Raw genomic sequence first — 17,510 nt, forward strand, 5'->3', positions numbered from 1 at the left:
CGGCCCCGTCTCGCCTCGCTGCGCGGGGCCATGGCGGCGGCTGCGGCCGCTTGTCCCGGCGGGGCCGGTGCGGGGGAGCGGCGGGAGCAGCCGGGGGGCGCGGCGGGAGGGCGCCAGGCGCTAGGACCCAGGTGAGGCGGGGGGGGGGGGCGGTGAGGGACGGCAGCCCTGCCTGTCCCCCAAAATAATCCTGCCTGTCCCCAAAATCCTGCCCGTCCCCAAAAAAATCCTGCCTGTCCCTAGAGCCCCCATCCAGCAAAGCGAGACCCCTTCCCCCCCGTTTTGCAGCCGAGTGACGGTTAATTCCTGGGCCCAGGGAAATAATTATTGGGGGATAATACCCAATGTGGGAAGAGGGGAATAACAACAGGAACCTGCCCCGAACTCGGTGGGAGGCTGCAGAAAGGCTGCCCCGGCTCGTACGCAGCTCCGGAGCCTGCTGCCGGCCCCGCTCCACAGCACGAGTGGGATGCTGCAGGACCCCCGGCACCGCGGCCGTCAGATGGGCGTCCCTGCGGGGAAACGGCTGGATTCGGGCCGGATTTGAGCCAGCCTTTGGGATCGGGGTCATGCTTGGGGTGGAAAACCGTTCCCGGGCTGCCGGAGCTTCGTTGCGTCTCGCTCTCCTGATTCGGTGCCTCGTCTCTTGTCCCACAGGTTTGTGTACGAGAACAAAAACACGTCTTCTCCTAAAATCTACGTCTTGCAGCCTTGGATTGCGAACCTCTTGGTGAATTACGAGCAGCTGGATGACAATGAGAATCTGCTGGCTGGGCAGGTCCTGCGGGTAGGTACCGAGGGGACTGTCCTACGGTGCTCCGACAGCCTTTGAAGCCCAAATTCCGGGAAGGTCTCAGCAATTCCCGACTCAGTGGCTGGGGGTGGGTGACCCTTCCTCCTCAGAGTCCCTGATTATTGGGTTTTTGAGGTGGAGGAGCTTTTCTTTGCCCAGTTCTGGCAGCTTTTGCTGACTTTTGCACCTCTGGTGTACGTACCCTACTCTCGCCCAAGAGCTTGTGTTCTCCAAGGCCATCTCTCTCCTCTCCTGGCCTCACGCTCACAGGCTGCCCAGCCTTCCTCCTCCTCTTCCTCCTCGCATCCCATCCTTCCTTGTACCACACCAACTGATGGGTGGTCCTGACAGCAGGCAGCACGAGGCAGAAGCAGGACCTGCTGAAGCGTCTGGTGGTGGGCCTTGGTGGGACCACGAGCTTGTCCTCCCAGGGATATTGGCTCTTCCGGGAGAGCCTCTTGCATGGTGATTCAGGGAGCTCTGAGGCACAAAACCTGCTCCTGTGTAGTTCCTGGAGAGCTTTTTGTGCAGAGCTGACCACGTCTTTGACATTGGGTCTACCCTACATGGCAGGAGAGAACTTTGGTTGGGGGACTCTTGCGCGTTTGAGGCTTGGCGGGCAGCGGAAAGGAAGCAGGAGGAAAATAACCAAGCGGAGTCAGTGGTGCTGATCATTAGCTGTGGACTTGGAGGGGTTGGATGAAGGTGCTGTGAGACAACCGGGTACACAAGCAGATGGTTCCTGCCTTGTGATGGGTTGTGGTCATGACTGGGATGCTGGAGAGACCCGGCTGCAGTGCTCTGGTACGCGGTTCTCTCGCAGCCTTTGGGTGCTTGTAGCAGCATCCCACCACGGATGACGTTATTGTTAGCAACCTCCTAAGCCTTTTGTGGACGAGATGTTTGAGGCAAGGCAGGTGTCTCCTTACTACCAGGAAAAGGAAGGAGAAAGGTGGATGTTGTGATTTAAATGGAAGGAGAGATGAGACGGGGAGAAAAAAAAAATGACAGCGAGAGAAAGAGACCCTGTGGTCCTGTTCCCCATCCTGTCTGAAGACATGGGGGGGGTGCAGTCACTGGTTCTCTTACTTCTTGGCCCAATCCCCACTCCCAAGCAGGAATCTCTTGCGCCTGGGCGGATGAGGACCCAGCAGTGAATGAGGGGATCCCCCCTAGGGCTGGAGACATCAATGGGGAGAGTTCCCTCACTGTGACCACTTTCCAACCTACACCCACCCAAGTCCTCCACCATGAATGAAGGTTGGGAGCATCTTAAGCAGCAGAGCCTTTCTCCTCCTGGCTCGGGGCTCCAGCCATACCTACCTTTGTCTCTGCTTCTCTATAACTTCCAAACCTACCCTCTTTTCATATCTTGTTTTTTACCCCGTCCTGTGCGCAGCCCTGCTTGGTACCGGTGCTCGCTCTCAGCGTGCCTCCGCTGGGAACGGAGAGTTGTCCATAGTGAGAGAGCACGTGGTGGGACCGGCCACCTTCATGCTGGGCTTCTCCCACCAGGGCGGTGATCCGACAGGAACAGGATCCTGGTGGCGTGGGCTTCCTTGAACCCAGCAGCAAGCTTTGTTGGCTTGCACAGGGAGTTCTGCAGTAGGTTTGGTGGGATCTGGGTGTCAGAAGGTCCCAGCTGATGACCACTGGTCTTTTTAGCATGGTGGGCACCTACTAAAGGACACGGGTGGCTTTTGTGCGCGGTGGGACGTGTGATTTCACATCCCCTCTTTGTGCATCGTGTCTTAATGTGACCCGTCGGGTGAAGGACGTACATGACATATGTGACCATGCCGTAGGTGTGTACCAGGAGAAGCCCGGGGCTGCAGGGATTAGGACAGGCCGGGACTGACCCACAGCTCCCAGCCCACGGAGCAGGCAGGTACGAGACTTGGAGGAGCAGTTTATTGCTTCCCTCAGGGGTTGTTTTGACCCAGCGCAGATGTGGCTTAGTACAGGCTCGGGGTTGCTGCACCAGGAGCGTTGTTCAGAGGAAGGGAAGGCTGTAATGATCCTGCTGCGTGTCCCACGCCTGCTTGGTTGTGGCTCCTCTCCCACCCTGCCTTCGATTGCTCTCTTGTACAACGTGGCGCGTCCCTTCTTCTGTCTTGGCGTGGAGCCTGCGTGGTCCAGCCGGGAGGCACGGGCACGTACCGGACCCCTTGGCCGTGGGGTCAGCGTTACCACCTGGCTCGACGGTGAATGGTGACCTTCTCTCCTAGGAGTCCAGTCTCTCAGCCAGGCATGGCGTCCCGTCCTTGTTCAGAGGGAAGTCTGTAACGGAGATTTCTTGTTTCCCCCCCGTCCCCAATCTCTTGGTAGGTTTTGAGTGACTCAACTGCTCCAGACCAACCTGGGGTCCTCCAAGATGCCGTCCTACAGGTCTCAGATGGGTCCTACTACATCCGCGTGGTCATTACATCCGAAGCTCTGCAGGCGGAGGAAAAGTGGGTTCCACTGACTGGGCTGTGGCTGGGACAGCGGTTCTCCACAGCTGCTAGTGGGGCTCCTGCCCGGTCTTGTTTCAGGTTGCGTTAAGCGAAAGCCATCACAGGGTGGGAAGTCTGCATGACAGAGCTGTTAGGAGAAGAAAGTCGGAGCACCGGTGCCTGGTGCTCCTGTTGAGGCTGGCTAGGATGGGCAGGAGTCCATGGCGATGCCATGTAGACGTGGTTAGGGAGGACTAAAGAGCCCGTGGTCTTTGCGAAAGGAGCCAGAGCATTAATCATGGTGGCCTGGGGTGCTCCTTCAGTGCTTTCCTCAGTTTCCCCATGTGGGCACCCCTAGACTGGCAGGGTGCTGGTAGCAGAGCCAAGGATAAGCAGCAGGAATACGTTGCAGGAACCAGTAGCCCGTGGTCGCCGATGCTCGAGTGCCAGCGTGCCGCGATGGGGTTGGCGTAGCTGCTTGGGGAGCCCCACTACGCGTCTGGGAGGTCCAACTCCGTTTTTTATCTCTCCAAGACATTCCTGTTCTGCTTTTTTTCCTAGCACCCACATGCAGCTCAGGCTTTCCAGCCTTATTTGCAGAATTATTGTCTTGCAGAAGTACACGGTGTGTTTCCGGGAGGAAGCCAGGCTGGTAAGTGCTCCGATGGGTGGAAGCAACTCCTTCCTTGACCTTGCCTTGCTCCCTGCATGCTTACCTGCTTTGAGCTGCTCCCAGGCGCTGGAGGCAGATGAGGGGTGGCCTTTCTTCTCTCTCTTTCCACGAGCAGCTCCTGAGAGGGTCTGTGGTGGTGACAATGGCTTGGTCTGGGTGCTGGGGCAAGGGATGACGTGATCCCTCCATGGAGATGTTGTACATCTCCCCCAGGGCCAGCCGGCCGTTACCTCCTGCTGTCGCGCAGCTGCAGGAGACCTGCGTGGACCACCCATGGCAGAGCAGCCAGAGGGGTTCAGGAGTGTCCCCGTGGCCTCAGGCTGCCCCAGCCTGGCCTGTAGCTCTTGTAGAGCCATGGGCTGATGCAGGAGGGTACAAACTCCCCTTTGGAGGGAGCCCTCACTTTGGTTGGAGGGTTGGTGGCAGAGCTGGGGCGGGCGCTGGCTGGCCCCAGGAGAGGTGGGACTGCTCGTGTCTGCCTCACGGGCTCCCTTCGCCCCGCAGGAGGACTGCGAGTTCTACCTGACGGCCCAGCAGTTCATCGTGCTTCCCATGGAGAGGCAGAGGTTGGAGTCATCTGATGGGTACGTCCCATGGAGCGGTTCCTCATCTTCCCAGAGTGACGCTGGCCCTGGCAGTCCTGGGGTGACCCAGTTGTGGTGGGGACCGTCAGCACTTTGAAAGAGGAGCTCTCTCCATCACAAGCTTTGAAGGAAGATGGGGACTCGGAGGGAATTGGTAACCGGCTTCTCTCTTGCTGCAGGAACCAGGAGCCCTCTGTGCTGCAGAAGATAAAGGAGCTCTGGCTGTAAGTACGGGGCTGGCCGTTGCTGGAGAATGTATCCAGACACCGTGACGGGACCACGCGGGCTCTGAGCGGGGTTAGAGGAGCCTGGCGAGGGCAGGTCCCGGCTAACCTGTGGGACTCCCTGCCCCAGGACGTGGCAGAGCTGAGCAGACCATGAGATGATCCTGGTGGCACAGAGGACTCTCCAACCCAGCCTCTTCCTCTGAGCTGGCAGAGCTGGGGGAAGAACTTGCTTCTTCCAGCCGTGGGTGAAGCCCTGCACAGCTCATTCATTTCTCTTCTCCTTGGTCATTGCAGGAGGAGTGTCGCGCTGAAGAACGCTCCCAGCTCAGGTAGGGGGTTGTGGGGGGCACACGATGCTCTGGCCGCTTGGTGGGGCTGCTCCTGAGCTTGGTCTGTGCTGGGTAGGGATAGCATAAACATGACCAGATCTCCCAAGGCAGGACAAGATGGTGCTGACAGCTAAAGCAGGGTGGTGCCATGCTGGTGCTCCAGGACCTGTGTGGAGAAAGGAAAGATAGTCCCTAGAATCAAAGGAAATGCAGAATTTTATGTATTTCCACAGGTTTCAGTGCACGTGACAGTCAGCATGCAGCATCTGCAGGTGAAGCTTGCCTGAATTAAGGCGTCTTCTCCACTAACGCTCGTGTTCTCGCTCCAGAGCCGTCCATCTCTCAGCTGATCGATGCCATAGGACAGAACCAGCTGGAGGTTTTGAAGGAAAATGCAGAGGAATGCTTGGATTTACGGATGCCCAAGGAGACCCCAACGACGGTGAAGGACGAGGTTCCCGTCACCCAGTGGGAAGCCGAGCGCAAGAAGGAGGTCAGTCCGGGTGCTGCGACCACCTGAGACAGGGCTGGGACACCTCGTGGTGGGGATCCTGCTCTGGGGGGGTTGGAAGGCGAAGGGCGGTGGGTGGTGGTTTGCTGGGGAGAGAGATGGCGTTCAGCCACGGGTGGGCTCCTGCAGCTCGAGCGGGACTGCCCAGCGAAAACCACGTCACGTGTCTCGTTTCAGCGGGGTGAGGACGTCTTCACGGTCCCGGCCAACGCCCTGGTGATCCCTCCTGAGGAGGGGCCAGTTGCTTGCGATGCTTCCAGGGCAGGTCAGTGCTGTGGCTTCACCTGCAGCTCAGTGCCCAAGCACACGAGATCAGGGTCTCCGGGGGTGGGGAGAAGGCTTCCTTTGCTCCGGCTGCGCACCGTGCTGGGACAGGACCAGCAGTGCTCCTTTTGTTGCAGACACAAGCGAAGCAACTCCCGGGAAGAGTGACGATGGCAGCATGATGCCGGGCGACTCCAGCATTGTATCCCAAGCCAGCCGTGAGTAGTGGGACCTCCAGATCCCCTCCGGCCTCTTAGTAGTTTCCTCTGCGGTTGGCTCAGACTTCTCCTCCTTGGATTGAGCAGAGGAGGTGCCGGCATGGCCAGGTCTTTGGGAGAGCAGCCTCGAGCAGGCAGGGAACGGTCCCATTCCTGCAGCCTCCTGAGCTGAGCGGCTTCGGTTCGTTGTGCTGGGAGCACAGCAAACGATTTTTGTCCCTTTGATGCCATCACGGAGCCCAAGTCACCTGCCCGAGTGTTGGCTCTCGGCTGGCTGTGGTTCGGCTTGTGTCACCTCACCGGGCTTGGTGTCACCAGGCTCTGCTGCAGAAGTACCTGCAGGAGCTCCATGGATGAAGGGAGCTGCTGTCCCAGATGACGTTGGAGAAGGTCTTCTTCCCACCTGCCTGCTCTCTGGGCAGCATCTGCCTCTTCGCTGCCCGCTGTGGGGGCTGGTGGAGGTCGTGGGAGGGGTCTGGCTGGGGTACACCCCAGTTTTGGTTGGAAGGGGCTCTCAGAGCTCCCCTCGAGTGCCGTCTCTGTCCGAGACCCCACACACAGTGCTTTGTAGCCGCCGCAGGGCTGGGAGCGGGCAGCCGCTTTCTCTGCCAAAATCAACCCCCTGACTCGATCGTTGCAGCTGCCGAGTCGACAGCCTTGTCGGAGAGCTCGGAGGGATCCCTGGACAACCCCTGGAACAGGCTCCCCCCGATATCTTTGACCCTGAACTCTTCGGATGGTGAGTCCCCGTGCCCCTGGGCATCCATCCAGCCTCCCTCCCTCGCGGGCAGATGACCCCTCTCCTCTCCCCGGGCGACCACGTAGCTGCATGCCGGCTTGCTTTCCCCTGGCCAAAAACCAGCGCTGTGGTTGTCCCAGTGCTCCGTGCCTGCGTCATTCCAGCCCCGACGCTCTCCTGCCCGACCTGGCGTGCTAGGGCAGGTCCTGCCACCAGCCCGAGGCGACCACGCGTTTTCCCTCACCAGAGAAGATTGTTCCCCACGACCTTTCACCGAAGATCCAGCAAGACGTGACGGCTGACAGCAACACCCCCGACTTGCTTGAACCCTGCAGCCAGGACTCCGCCGAGGACTTGCGGCACGGAGAGCCGGCGCAGACCTCCTCTCCCTCCCTGCTCCGCTCTTACGGCAACGCCAGCCCACCGGAGACCGACGCCGCTTGGGCAACCTCAGCTGCGGAGGCGGCCTGTGATGCCCCCTGCCCTGCTCGAAGCCCGCAGGTACCGGGGGGCTCTCGGACCACCCTGCCGTCTCTTTCTCCGGCTTTTCCCGTCTTGCCCAGCAGCCGCTCGCAGTCCCTGCCTGAAGGGATGCCTCACAGGGAGCAGGCGGACTCCAGTGGCACAGCTTTCCCTCCAGACGCCTTCAAGTGCGGTCCGGCTCGCGCCAGGACCCAGGGCGGAGGAGATGCCGTGGGTGCCAAGAGGAAGCTGCCGGCAGGAGACGGCCAGCAGCATCCCCGGGGTGCCCCGTGGGGCAGGAGGCCGGAGCTCGCGAGCACACGGGGCGCAAAGAAGAGCAGAAAGGAGGAGACGGGGCTGCAGTTTGGAAAGGAGCTCAAGGAGGAGCGTGAGGAGGAGGAAGAGGAAGCATCCTCAGCGAGCAGCCCCAGCTCCCGGCCGGAGCAGCGCAGAGCTCTGCAGCCGGTAAAGATGAAGCGGCTGGTGGGGTCCCCTGGGGTGTGGGGGGGTGTCCCCGGGGAGGTTCTCTGTGTGTCCCCACCACTGGGGTCCGTCCCCAAGGCCTGTCCTCTCCTGGCGGGTGGGGACGGGGAGTTGAAGGCCGGTGTCGATGCAGACGGTGGCCCTGGCCCTCCCGAAAGAGGACCTGAGGCACGGGGTGAGGGTGGCTGGGTGGGGACCAGCGCTGGCCGGAGCACCTTCCAGCTCTCCGGGTAAAACAGCATTGGAAGAGCAGGAGATCGAGGGAGAGACCCCGGGGTTGCCGTAGGTGTGGGGGGTCTCGGGCTGCGCGCGGGGGCAGACCAGCCTCACCTTCCCCTTCGCTGCTGCAGTACGTGATGAAGAAGCCGGCCCAGTACCGCTACGAGGCGCCGAGCCCCGAGCTCTGCGAGCGGTTAAGATCCGTCAGGTCAGCGCAGCCACGGCCTCGTCCGTACGGCCGCCCCTTCCCCCGCCCCGCCACGGCTGGCCCCGTGGCACGCGGATCCCCCAAACTCTGCCTCACCCCTCGCCGCCGCGCGTCCCCAGCCGGGTCCCTTCTCACCCGGGCTCCTCCGCTCTGCCTTGGCAGGATCTCGAAGGCGATGCTGAAGTGGGCGTGCTGGATACTCACGGACAGGGAGGGGGACTCCTGAGCCCAGACCGTCCTTCGTTTCTTCACCGAAATGATTTAGGGCTGCCTGGGAAGAGCACTTGGGGAGGGATGGGGAGGGGGGGATGACGACACACACCAGGACCCCTGTCCCCAAGGGGACCACTGAGTGGGTCGGCCTGGCTGCAGAGACCCTGGCTCCAGAGATGCTGGGGACATGACCTGAGCGAGGCCAGCACCCTCAGCGCTAAGAGAGGGATTAAAAAAAAAAAAAACAAAAAAACCAAAACCCCTCTGTTCAGGGACGCCTGGGCATGAGCTGGCATCCCTCTCCCACCTCTCCCTCCTTTCCAAACCCCCTGGCCCAGCGAGTGGGGACAAAAGGTGACCCGGTGCCACCGTAGCAGGGGCAGCAGCGATGGCAGAAGCCCCCACAACCTGATCCCCGCTCTGAAGGTGGCGTAGGAGTTTGGATGTTTTATTGATTGGTTTAGGTAGGGTCCTGCACTGTTCGTTACAAAAAATATCCCGCGGGGTTATGCTATAGAAATTAAAAATAAAAATTGTCTATTTTTTAAATACACAGCTCTCATATTAAAAAAAAAAAGGGAAAAAAAATAAAAAAAAATCAAGTATCTTGCTGCTTTGTCGTAAACATCTGTGTAAGGAATGCATTTGGTCCGGAGCGGAGGTCAACACAGGAGAAAGCCGCTTGGGTGTCGGGGTAACGCTGGTGCCATTGGGGTTGCTGCGGGGCCGGCGTGGCTGGAGCACGGCTGCGGAGCTGCGTGCTGAAATGCAACGGGTCACGGACCCGCGGACGGAAACCTGCGTCTTTGGGGGGGGGGGGGGCTGGAGAGAGCGGTACCCCACGGCGTGAGGAGCTGGAGCGGTGAAGGGCCCTGGTAACGCTTGCTAACAAGGCCTGGCTGCCGGCACCGTCGCTGCCTGCTCTGCCTGCCCAGCTCCTGCCTAAAAATCACCGGCTCACCCCGCCACAGCCCACAGCGGCAGAGGCCATCCAGGGAAGGCGATGCCATTCGGTGCATCCCAAGGGCTCCGGCACGGTCCCTGGGCATCCCTGCCCTCCCGGGCGATGCTGGCGGCCCGGCCGTCCCCGCGGCGAAAGGTGGGCGATGCCGTCGTCGGCCGGTGCCCGGCCGGGAGCAGACCTGCACCCCGTCTCCGCTCTGCGCGCCCCAGCTGGCAATCACCCCGGCACCGTGCGCTTGCTTGCAGGGTTTTATTGGGAACAGTGCAGCGGCATGCAGGGGCTTCACTGTCCCAGGGCCGGCTCCCCCCGCCCCGCCACGGGGCGTCTTTGGTCTACGGCTGCTGAGTCTTGTGCATTCGCAACAGTTTGTGCCGGGGCTTGTGGCCGCTCGCCTTCGGTGCCCGCTCCAGCCCGCGGCTCCTCCAGCCCGGCACGGGGCCAATCCTGCAGCGTGGCACCTAGAGAGGTCACGGGTGCCAGCGTGAGTGCAGGGGGGGGGGGAACCCCTCCGTACCCCAACACCCACTTTGGCAGGGGTGCAAGGGAGGGGAGCGTCGCCTCTCACCTGCGGCATCTGAGGATGGGCCGCGCTCGCCCTCCGGCTCCGGGAGGGAGTCGTGCTTGGTTCTTCGTTTGAACACCGGTGACCGCCGCAGCCGCAGGGGGACGGTGCCTGTGGGGGGAAACATGACCCAGCACCGCGTTATGGTGGGGCGCAGCTGCCTGGCTCCTGCCTGCTTTCTGCCTGCGAGCCCGGGCAGCCCGGCCACTGCCGGAGCCGATCCCAACACCAAACACCCTCCGGGCTCTTCCCAGCGTGGCAACGCCATCGTCTATCACCCCAGCACCGTGGCCTGCTGCCTCCGGCTTGGGGTGCAAGGGCATTTCGGGGTCCCACTCCAGCCCCCACTTACCTCCCAGCTCGGCCGGGCACTCGGGCTCCCTGAGCTGCTCCTCGTGCACGGACACAGCTCGGCGGCCGGTCCCCCCCGGCGCCGCCAGCCGTGGCATCAGCCGGTTGTCTGGAAAAGCAGCGGGGAGGTGCCATCACAGGGGGGAGCCTGCAGCACCCCGACCTCCTGGCAGCCCCCCAATATCAGCACCCAGTGCTGGGTGCTCGAGTCCCTGCCGCCCTCCCTTCCCAAGGGGCCCCAGGAAGGCGCCAGCAGTGGGATGGGGGAACCCCCCATGGGCAGCTCGCACGTCCCTACCTTCAGTGTCAGGCGGTGCGGGCAGGGGGGACAGGGGGCTGCCGGCACCCACCTCCCCACCGTGGCTGACCCTCCGCGGCAGCACCGCCGGTGCGCTCCTCCCCGGCCGTGGCAGGCTGCTGCTCCAGCCCTCGCGGGCCCCGGGCTCCGGCAGCCTGCTGGGCTCGGCCGGCACGAAGGAACGCCGGGGCTGGTCGGAGCTGGTGCCCTGCGGCTCGGCCGGCAGCTGCCTCCCCAGGGCTTTCCAGGCTGGCCGAGGCTCAGCCGGCCCGGCGCTGGGCTCCATGGCGGCCGGGCTGCGGAAGGGCGCGTCTGTGGGGAAGGCAGGACAGAGCTGTGGGTGACCGGCAGCGACGGCACCAGGGGACGGCTCTGGGTGCCGGGAATCAGCCTGCAGCCACCCCAGGCACTGGGTTTCCATCTGCCAGGGGTGGGCATCCACGGGAGCAGGGCACCCTGCCGAGGGTGGGACCTCGTGCCCCCCCGGTCCCCATGGTCACTGCTTGACCCCCCTGGCACCCCCCAGTGACCCACCTGTGGACACGGAGTGCGTGCGGGCCTTCAGGGACGGGGGGGAGTCCGCAGAGCTGTCCACGATGTCCCCTGCAAGCACAAGCCCCCGGCCAGCGTCAGTGAGCTGGGCCCAGCAGTGCCACCAGCACCCAAGCCAGGGGGTGGCGTGGTGGGACCTGCCCGTGCCCACCCCACGGGTGCCCAGCAGGGTAGGGTCAGGGTGGGGAGAGCACAGCCCCTCACCGTCTGAGCCGGCTTTCTTGATCTCGCTGTCTTTGCTCTGCAAGGGAGGAGAAAGCTGGTGAGGGGGGGGGGGGGGTCAGGGTGGCAGCACCCTCAGGGACGGTGGGTGGCGGAGGGCAGGGTGCTGCTGGGCTCTGGGGGAGTGCAGGGGACGCGTGCATGCCAGGGAAGGAGGGACAGACGGACGGACAGATGCCGTGCGGCACGTAGGAGCCCACATATGGGTCCCCTCGCAGAGGGTTAGGTGACAGGACAAAGGCCACTGGCAGTAGGGGCACAGAGCTGGGTGCTGCTGGGCCCAGCCGGGGAACCCCCAGCCCGTGGACCACCACCTCCACCCGCCTTTTGGGTGCAGGATCTGTCCCAAAAGCGGAGCCGCTCCCCACCTGCTGCTTCTTGCCCTCGGCGGCCGGGCCCTTGGTGACGCCGATGCGGTGGAGCATCACCTGCACGCGCTGCTCGAAGGAGCTGGGCAGCTCCCCCTCGCTCTTCTCCAGGTGCCTCTTCTGCAGGACAGACACAGCCCTGCCAGGGGCGCAGCACCCTGCGCAGCACCCACAGCACCCACCCGTGGGGCACCCAGGTCCCCAAGCCCAACCGTGCCCCCGGGAGATGGAGGCACGGCCACAACCCAGTGGGGATGTCCCCAGCCATCGCTCCGGTGTCCCTGCATCCCCCTGTGGTGCCTGGCTGAGCCTGCCGCCAGCACCCTTGGGTGGGAGCAGCACCCACCGGGTGAGCCAAACAGCAGGGTCAGTGGCGGTGGCTCGGTGACGGTGACAGCGCTTACCTTGTCATGCCTGACCCCCAGCGCATCCTCATCCTCCCCGGACAGCAATATGAGCGACTGGGACTTGCCCTCCCGCGAGTACTTGGGCCTGATCCTGCGCGCGGAGTCGGGGGTCTGGCAGTGCTCGGGCTCTGCCCGGGGCTCGGCAGCGAGCCCCCCCTCTTCGGATTTACTCAGCGGCTTGCTCGTCTCGCCCGCCTTGCTGGGGGCTCGTAAAATGTCACTGAGCATCGAGCGCCTGCTCCTGGGGGCGGCAGGGCCACCCTCGGGCTCCTTCTCACACCTCGAGCCCCTGCTGGATTTGGGTTTCTTGAAGGCAAAAAAATTCCCGATTTTCTTCTTGAGGGTGCGGGAGCTGGAGGCGGCCAGAGGGGCCGATCCCGGGCAGGTCTCCGGAGCCGTGGGGCTGGGGAGAGATGAAGGTGAGCTCTGGGCTGCCCAGGGGCGAGGGATCATGTTTTCCCCCCACCCCCCACCCCAAAGGGACGGATCCAGACCCCGGACACCCCACCTGAGACAACGCTGTCGTGGCAAGGGCGGCTGTTCCCAGCGTGGGACCCCATGGGTGCTGCCCCATTGCCTCCCCGCTATGGGACAGACCCCACAGCCCCTCCCCAGGCTCGTGGGAGTGGGGCGCGCTGGCCGCATCCTGCGCCCCACGGCTGCATCCCAGCCCTCTCCCACCGGCGGATGCACGAGCTGGGTCCTGCGTCAGGAGGGCTGGTTTCCCCAGCATCCCCCTGGCACTGGGACCAGCAGCGTCTGCAGGGCAGGTGAAGGCAGGGGGGAGTCTGCCAAACCTCTGGGGCTGGGGACATGCTGGGGGGGTGGGTGGTGAGGGGGCGCTGGGGCCATGGGCACCCCCCTGGGCTTACGGCAGCTCCTCTGTGATGAGCCTCTTGGCAAAGAAGTCCTCCAGCCCCTCGTCCACGCGGGTGATGCTCCTGTCCTCGCTGTTCTCGCAGGCCACGGGCTGCACCTGTGAGCAAGCACGGCCATCAGCCCGGCACGGGGCAGAGACACCCCCGCGCACGAACCGGGGCCACCCGTGCTCGTGCACCTACAAGCGGGTGCCTGTACGGGGTGGGTGCCGGCACCCTCCATCTTGCTGCGCAACCAGCACGAAAGCCAAACCACGGTGTTCTCGGCTGCATCCCAGCTCTGTCCCGCTGCATCCCCGGGGCATCAGGAGCTCCAGCCCACCCCGGGCTCCTGCCAGCCCCTCGCCCTGCCTGCTGGGTGCCACGCGTGGGGTGCTGGTGGCTGCCCAGGGGGGTGGCTGGGGTATGGCATCCGCACGCTCCCTCTCAGTGCTACACGCAGGCCAAGTGCCTCTGCCCCTCCTTGGTGACACCAGGTGACAGATCCTGCCAGAGCCCGCCCAGAGCCGAGCCAGGTCTCCAGCCCCGCTGTCCCACGGGAGAAGCTTTTGACAGGGATGCTTCTCCCATCTGAGCCCCAAGGAAGGGACACCCACGCTCCTGGCGGGTGACGAGCGGGTGCCCTGCATGGACCCGCATCCTCCAGGCTGGTGCCCACCCTCAAGTCCAACCTGGGAGTGGCCACCACAGCCTGGATGAAGGCCACCCACTCCATCCCCATGGCAAAGCAGCCCATGCCACGGCCAAGCCTTCCTCCACGGCACCTTCCTCGCCCCGGCACGTGGCACCGTTGGTGACTTCCTATCGACAAGGAGGAGGCGCTTCCCCATCAGCGGCATTTCAATCCATAACGACTTTTCATTACGGCTGGGTTGATGCCGCTCAGGAGCCGTTCCAGCCATCTGAGATCTGCTCTCCCTGTCACATCGCATCCGTCAAAGCCCATCCTCGCTCAAGTCTTGGCCAACCCTGGGTGCCAAGCTTGCCCATCCCTCTGCGGAGGGACGTGCCCAGGTGATGGCCCCCGGGCCCTGCCCGGCCCCCGCCAGCCTCCGGCATCCACCCTGCCTGCGGGAAACGGCCCCTGCCTGCGCTCTGGCCCCACGGCAGCACCGGTCCCACCGCGGTCCAAGGGCGAGCATCACCGCGGCCGTGCAAGCCAGGGCTTTCCGGCGGGTGCAAGGATCCAGCTGCATCACGGTGGTGCGGGGATGAGGCGATGCCAGCAGGATCCGGCCCTGGGGATGGCGACGGAGCCGGACTCTTTGCCGACTGCACCCAAAAGTTACTTTGGCTTTGGGAGGGGGGCTGCGAAGGCAGGATCCCCAGACGCTCGCCCTTTTGGGGGTGGGGATGGTGGTGGGAAGCAAAACCCACCCCGCTGCGGCCGGCAGAGCCCCACCGGCATCACCGGGAGCTGCGGCAGCTGCCGGCACTTCGGGGCCCGTGGGTTTTGGATGGGGGGGAGTAAATTGGGTGCAGGAGGAGGGAGGCAGCCGGAGCCATTGCCGAACGCACCGGCCCTCTGCGCCCAAACTCTGCGGGGTTTTTTCATTCCCCCCTGCCAGCTCCCACCACCCGGCATCTCCCAGTGGGCAGCAGGAAAGGGGATGGATGATTTGCCTGGCCCCCCCCAGCCCCCCTGCCCATCCTTTTGGGCTGCCCCCCCTCCGAGGAGGAGGCTCTGGCAGCAGCTGAAATGCAGGATAATAAACCAGCCGCGGCTCCGCGCATCTCATTTTCCTGCCTTGCAACAAATACCGACCGCAATAATTCACCCCATTGAAAAAAAAAAATCCCAAATCTATCCCCCTACCTTGCCAACGTCCCCCCCCCCGGCCCTGCTTACATTCGGTTTGCTGGGCGGTTGCTTGTGCCGGCGGTTGGGCCGGGGCCTGGCTTTGGTGCAATGCTCCAGCTTCTCGCCGGCGGTCGGCAGGTCCATAAGGGATCCGGCGGTGGCGGCGGTGGCAGGCTGCGTGGAGGGGAGCGAGCCGCTCGCAGGCTCAGCATCCTTTGTGGAGGCAGGGCGTGCCGGCGGCGCGGCGGGGCTGAGTGACGGCGGCGCCCGGTGAGCTCGGAGCCCGCTGGCGTCCCTACCCGCCGCCGGCTCCAGCTCCGAGACACCTACGAGGGGGCAAGAGGGCCCCGGTTAGCGCTCGGCCTCGTCAGGCCTCCTCCCCATCATCATCATCATCATCACCACCGCTGCCGTCACCTTCGCCCACGCGCAGAGGGTCAGCAGGGTGCTGGCCGCACCGTGGCACGCCACGGGGAGGGCAGCGTGGCTGTGCCCGCCGAGAGCTTGCGCGGCAGCCCCCCGGGGCAGCGGCTTTGCGGCGTAGCTGGGGATGGATCCTGCCGCGGTCCCTGGAGGTTTGCGTGTGTGGGATGCTGCGGGGGGAGGGGGGGGGGGGGGGATGCTCCGGGAGGGACCGAGCTGACCCCCGCAGCAAGCCCTGAGACCTGCGGCGAGCAGCAGGTATGCGGCACAAGCTCTGCCAGCGCTGGCCTGGCAAGCGGCACCCACAAACGCACCCCGTTTTGCTCTGCAGGCACGTCCTCGCCCCCCTCCCCCCGCCCTGTTACCTGTTGGATGGGGGGGTCAGGCTGCTGCTGGACTCAGGGACATCAGGGGGCCCCTGGGGACACCCGGATGCCAGGTGCTGGGGTCCGGCGCAAGGTCTGCTCCGCCAAAGCCAAACACGCCTCACAGCCAAAGCCCCAAAAAGCAGAAGCCACCCAGCAGCTGCTCGCTGCCCCCGGCCCCCCCAGCTCCTGCCCTCCCCGGGCACGCAGGGCTCCACGGGGCAGCTCGGCCCCGGGAGCACCCACGGGCAAAGTCTTCGCCGCCACGGGGCGGGGGGGGTCAGTGCTGCCTGTGCCTGGGGCGGTCCCTGGGATGGCGGGGGGAGATGCCGTGGCGTCCAGAGGCACGGACAAACCTCCCACCCCTGCCCGGCTGCGTGGGGAGGGAGCTCAGGGCATTTACCCCGCTACCCGTGGGCGCCGAGCCAGCCAGCCCCCCAAAACCAGCACAAGAGCAAGTTCAAGGTGAGCTTTGCCCAGACGACCCACCCCGCAGCACCGGGAGAGGTTCTCGAAAGCGCCCAAATCCCCGCCAGGCTCTGCCCGCAGCATCGTCGCTGAGGTCTCTGCCCAGCAGCCCCCCTGGATCGCTGCCGCGAGCCCCCCACCCCTGCCGTGCCCCGGGGAAGGCGGCAAAGGGAAAGCCGCGCGGTGACCTTACTTCTCACGGTTGGCGTGGGCCGAATGCTCCTGAAATGCTTGTTTTTCCTCCGCAGGGCCATCTTGTACTGCAGGGAGAGAGGGACGGTGGCGGCTTCGGCGTTGACGAGCTGGCTGTGGCGAGCAGCATCCCGCAGGTGCCGGAGCCAGCCAGGCTTCACCCAGCGATGGGTGCAATCCCTCCATCACCCCCAGCCCCCCAGGGCTGCACCCCCTCATCTTGGTCTGGCACCGAAACCGCCCACGATGCTGGATCGGATGCTTTCCTGCTTTCCCAGCCGGGATCCTGCACGGTGCTGGATCCCAGGTCCCAAAGCAACGGCCGGCCAGAGGGGCTGCGTGTGGCCGGGGCCAGCCCGGACCGCCGCAAGGACACGCTCCTGGTGCCGGCAGGGCAGGCAGTGCAGGCAGCATGGCCGGGCAAGGCTGACGCTCTCGTTTCCCAGCACTAATTGCCTTAGCGCTGCCCTGGGGGGGTGCCAGGGGTGCGTACACCCAGAGAGGCTGCGGCATTAAGCCCGGCATCATCCGGTAAGGCGGATAAAAGGCGGTTATAGCGCGGGTGTCGTGTGGTGACAGCGGGGTCCGGACCCTACCTCCTCTGCAGTGAGGTCCAGAGGATTCTTGCCCCTCGCCGGCGTGGCGGCATCGTCCTCAGCCGGCTCTAGCAGCAGTGCCGGGAGGTCGAGTCCCTGCTTGGGGAGGCTCTCTGCCTAAAACCATTAGGAAGCGCTTAAATTATCCCGGGGGCTGAAGCACACCCGGCTGCCCTACGTGCTCCGTGCTGCTCCGCTCCTACCCGTGGCCGGGATTTACGAGCGGATTTAGGCCTGATTAGCTGGCTGCCGGCCCCGGTGCACGAGCGGCCGGTGCCCGGCTTCACCCCGGCACCCCCCCACCGCACAGCGGCTCCCGGACTCCACTCAGGACGTTAATGCTGCTGTGACCGCACCAGGAGAGGATTACCTGGGAGGAAAACCAGCCTGGGTGGGAATTGTCCTGCTTCCCAGACGGCAAATCCGTGGTCATTGTGTCGGCTGGTGCCCAGGCAGTGCCGGGGTACCCAGCCCCACACCCCAGCCCCACGTGCCCATCCCGCAAGGGGCTGGCATCCCCTGGCGCTCACCAGCTTGCACTGGGCGACGGTCAGGTCTCCCAGCACGGCGTCCACGATGCAGTCGGCCACGGCGGCGGTGACGGACAGCTTGATTTCACTGGGAGCGGAGAGAGGGGTGTCAGGGCCAGCCCCCACAGCCCCGGCAGGCCACGGGGCCAGCCCCCACAGGGACAGCCTTGCTGGG

At 64.2% G+C, this 17,510-nt stretch overlaps 2 protein-coding genes across 5 annotated transcripts in view; one reads left to right on the forward strand and one right to left on the reverse strand.

Annotated features, from left to right (window-relative positions):
- On the forward strand, window positions 1-8,951 carry ACD (ACD shelterin complex subunit and telomerase recruitment factor). 2 transcript variants are annotated; one of them, XR_008579185.1, is made up of 15 exons: window positions 1-131; window positions 658-787; window positions 3,122-3,246; window positions 3,790-3,880; window positions 4,406-4,485; window positions 4,665-4,709; window positions 5,007-5,041; window positions 5,371-5,534; window positions 5,730-5,817; window positions 5,954-6,034; window positions 6,675-6,773; window positions 7,021-7,274; window positions 7,414-7,700; window positions 8,069-8,145; window positions 8,308-8,368. XR_008579185.1 is itself a non-coding variant. In XM_054841144.1 (14 exons), exons 1-14 carry the CDS (start codon window positions 31-33, stop codon window positions 8,369-8,371), a joined length of 1,860 nt encoding a protein of 619 aa, XP_054697119.1. In that variant the 5' UTR covers window positions 1-30; the 3' UTR covers window positions 8,372-8,951. The 2 variants fall into 2 exon arrangements, 1 of the variants encoding a protein (XP_054697119.1); XM_054841144.1 differs by having other exon boundaries at window positions 7,021-7,700; window positions 8,308-8,951.
- Window positions 8,826-17,510, reverse strand: part of CARMIL2 (capping protein regulator and myosin 1 linker 2) — a 24,403-nt gene continuing 15,718 nt past the window's right edge. For all 3 annotated transcript variants that reach the window (XM_054841141.1, XM_054841139.1, XM_054841140.1), the window contains 13 exons: window positions 17,336-17,423; window positions 16,806-16,922; window positions 16,211-16,277; window positions 14,810-15,087; window positions 12,955-13,058; window positions 12,080-12,485; window positions 11,676-11,795; window positions 11,290-11,326; window positions 11,068-11,136; window positions 10,534-10,845; window positions 10,237-10,344; window positions 9,888-9,995; window positions 8,826-9,780 (listed from right to left, as the gene is read on the reverse strand). In XM_054841141.1, the coding sequence (XP_054697116.1) occupies window positions 9,605-9,780; window positions 9,888-9,995; window positions 10,237-10,344; window positions 10,534-10,845; window positions 11,068-11,136; window positions 11,290-11,326; window positions 11,676-11,795; window positions 12,080-12,485; window positions 12,955-13,058; window positions 14,810-15,087; window positions 16,211-16,277; window positions 16,806-16,922; window positions 17,336-17,423 (1,990 nt within the window). In that variant the 3' untranslated portion in view covers window positions 8,826-9,604. The remainder of the gene's footprint in view (window positions 9,781-9,887; window positions 9,996-10,236; window positions 10,345-10,533; window positions 10,846-11,067; window positions 11,137-11,289; window positions 11,327-11,675; window positions 11,796-12,079; window positions 12,486-12,954; window positions 13,059-14,809; window positions 15,088-16,210; window positions 16,278-16,805; window positions 16,923-17,335; window positions 17,424-17,510) is intronic.

Source organism: Grus americana, chromosome 13 (genome assembly GCF_028858705.1).
Source record: "Grus americana isolate bGruAme1 chromosome 13, bGruAme1.mat, whole genome shotgun sequence".
Taxonomy (NCBI): domain Eukaryota; kingdom Metazoa; phylum Chordata; class Aves; order Gruiformes; family Gruidae; genus Grus; species Grus americana.

Excerpts from the sequence above, each read along its gene's own strand:
- ACD (XM_054841144.1), top strand. The coding sequence starts at position 31 with ATGGCGGCGGCTGCGGCCGCTTGTCCCGGCGGGGCCGGTGCGGGGGAG. Across the intron at positions 132-657 it reads CGCCAGGCGCTAGGACCCAG|GTTTGTGTACGAGAACAAAA; the intron begins GTGAGGCGGGGG and ends CTTGTCCCACAG. Across the intron at positions 788-3,121 it reads TGGCTGGGCAGGTCCTGCGG|GTTTTGAGTGACTCAACTGC; the intron begins GTAGGTACCGAG and ends ATCTCTTGGTAG.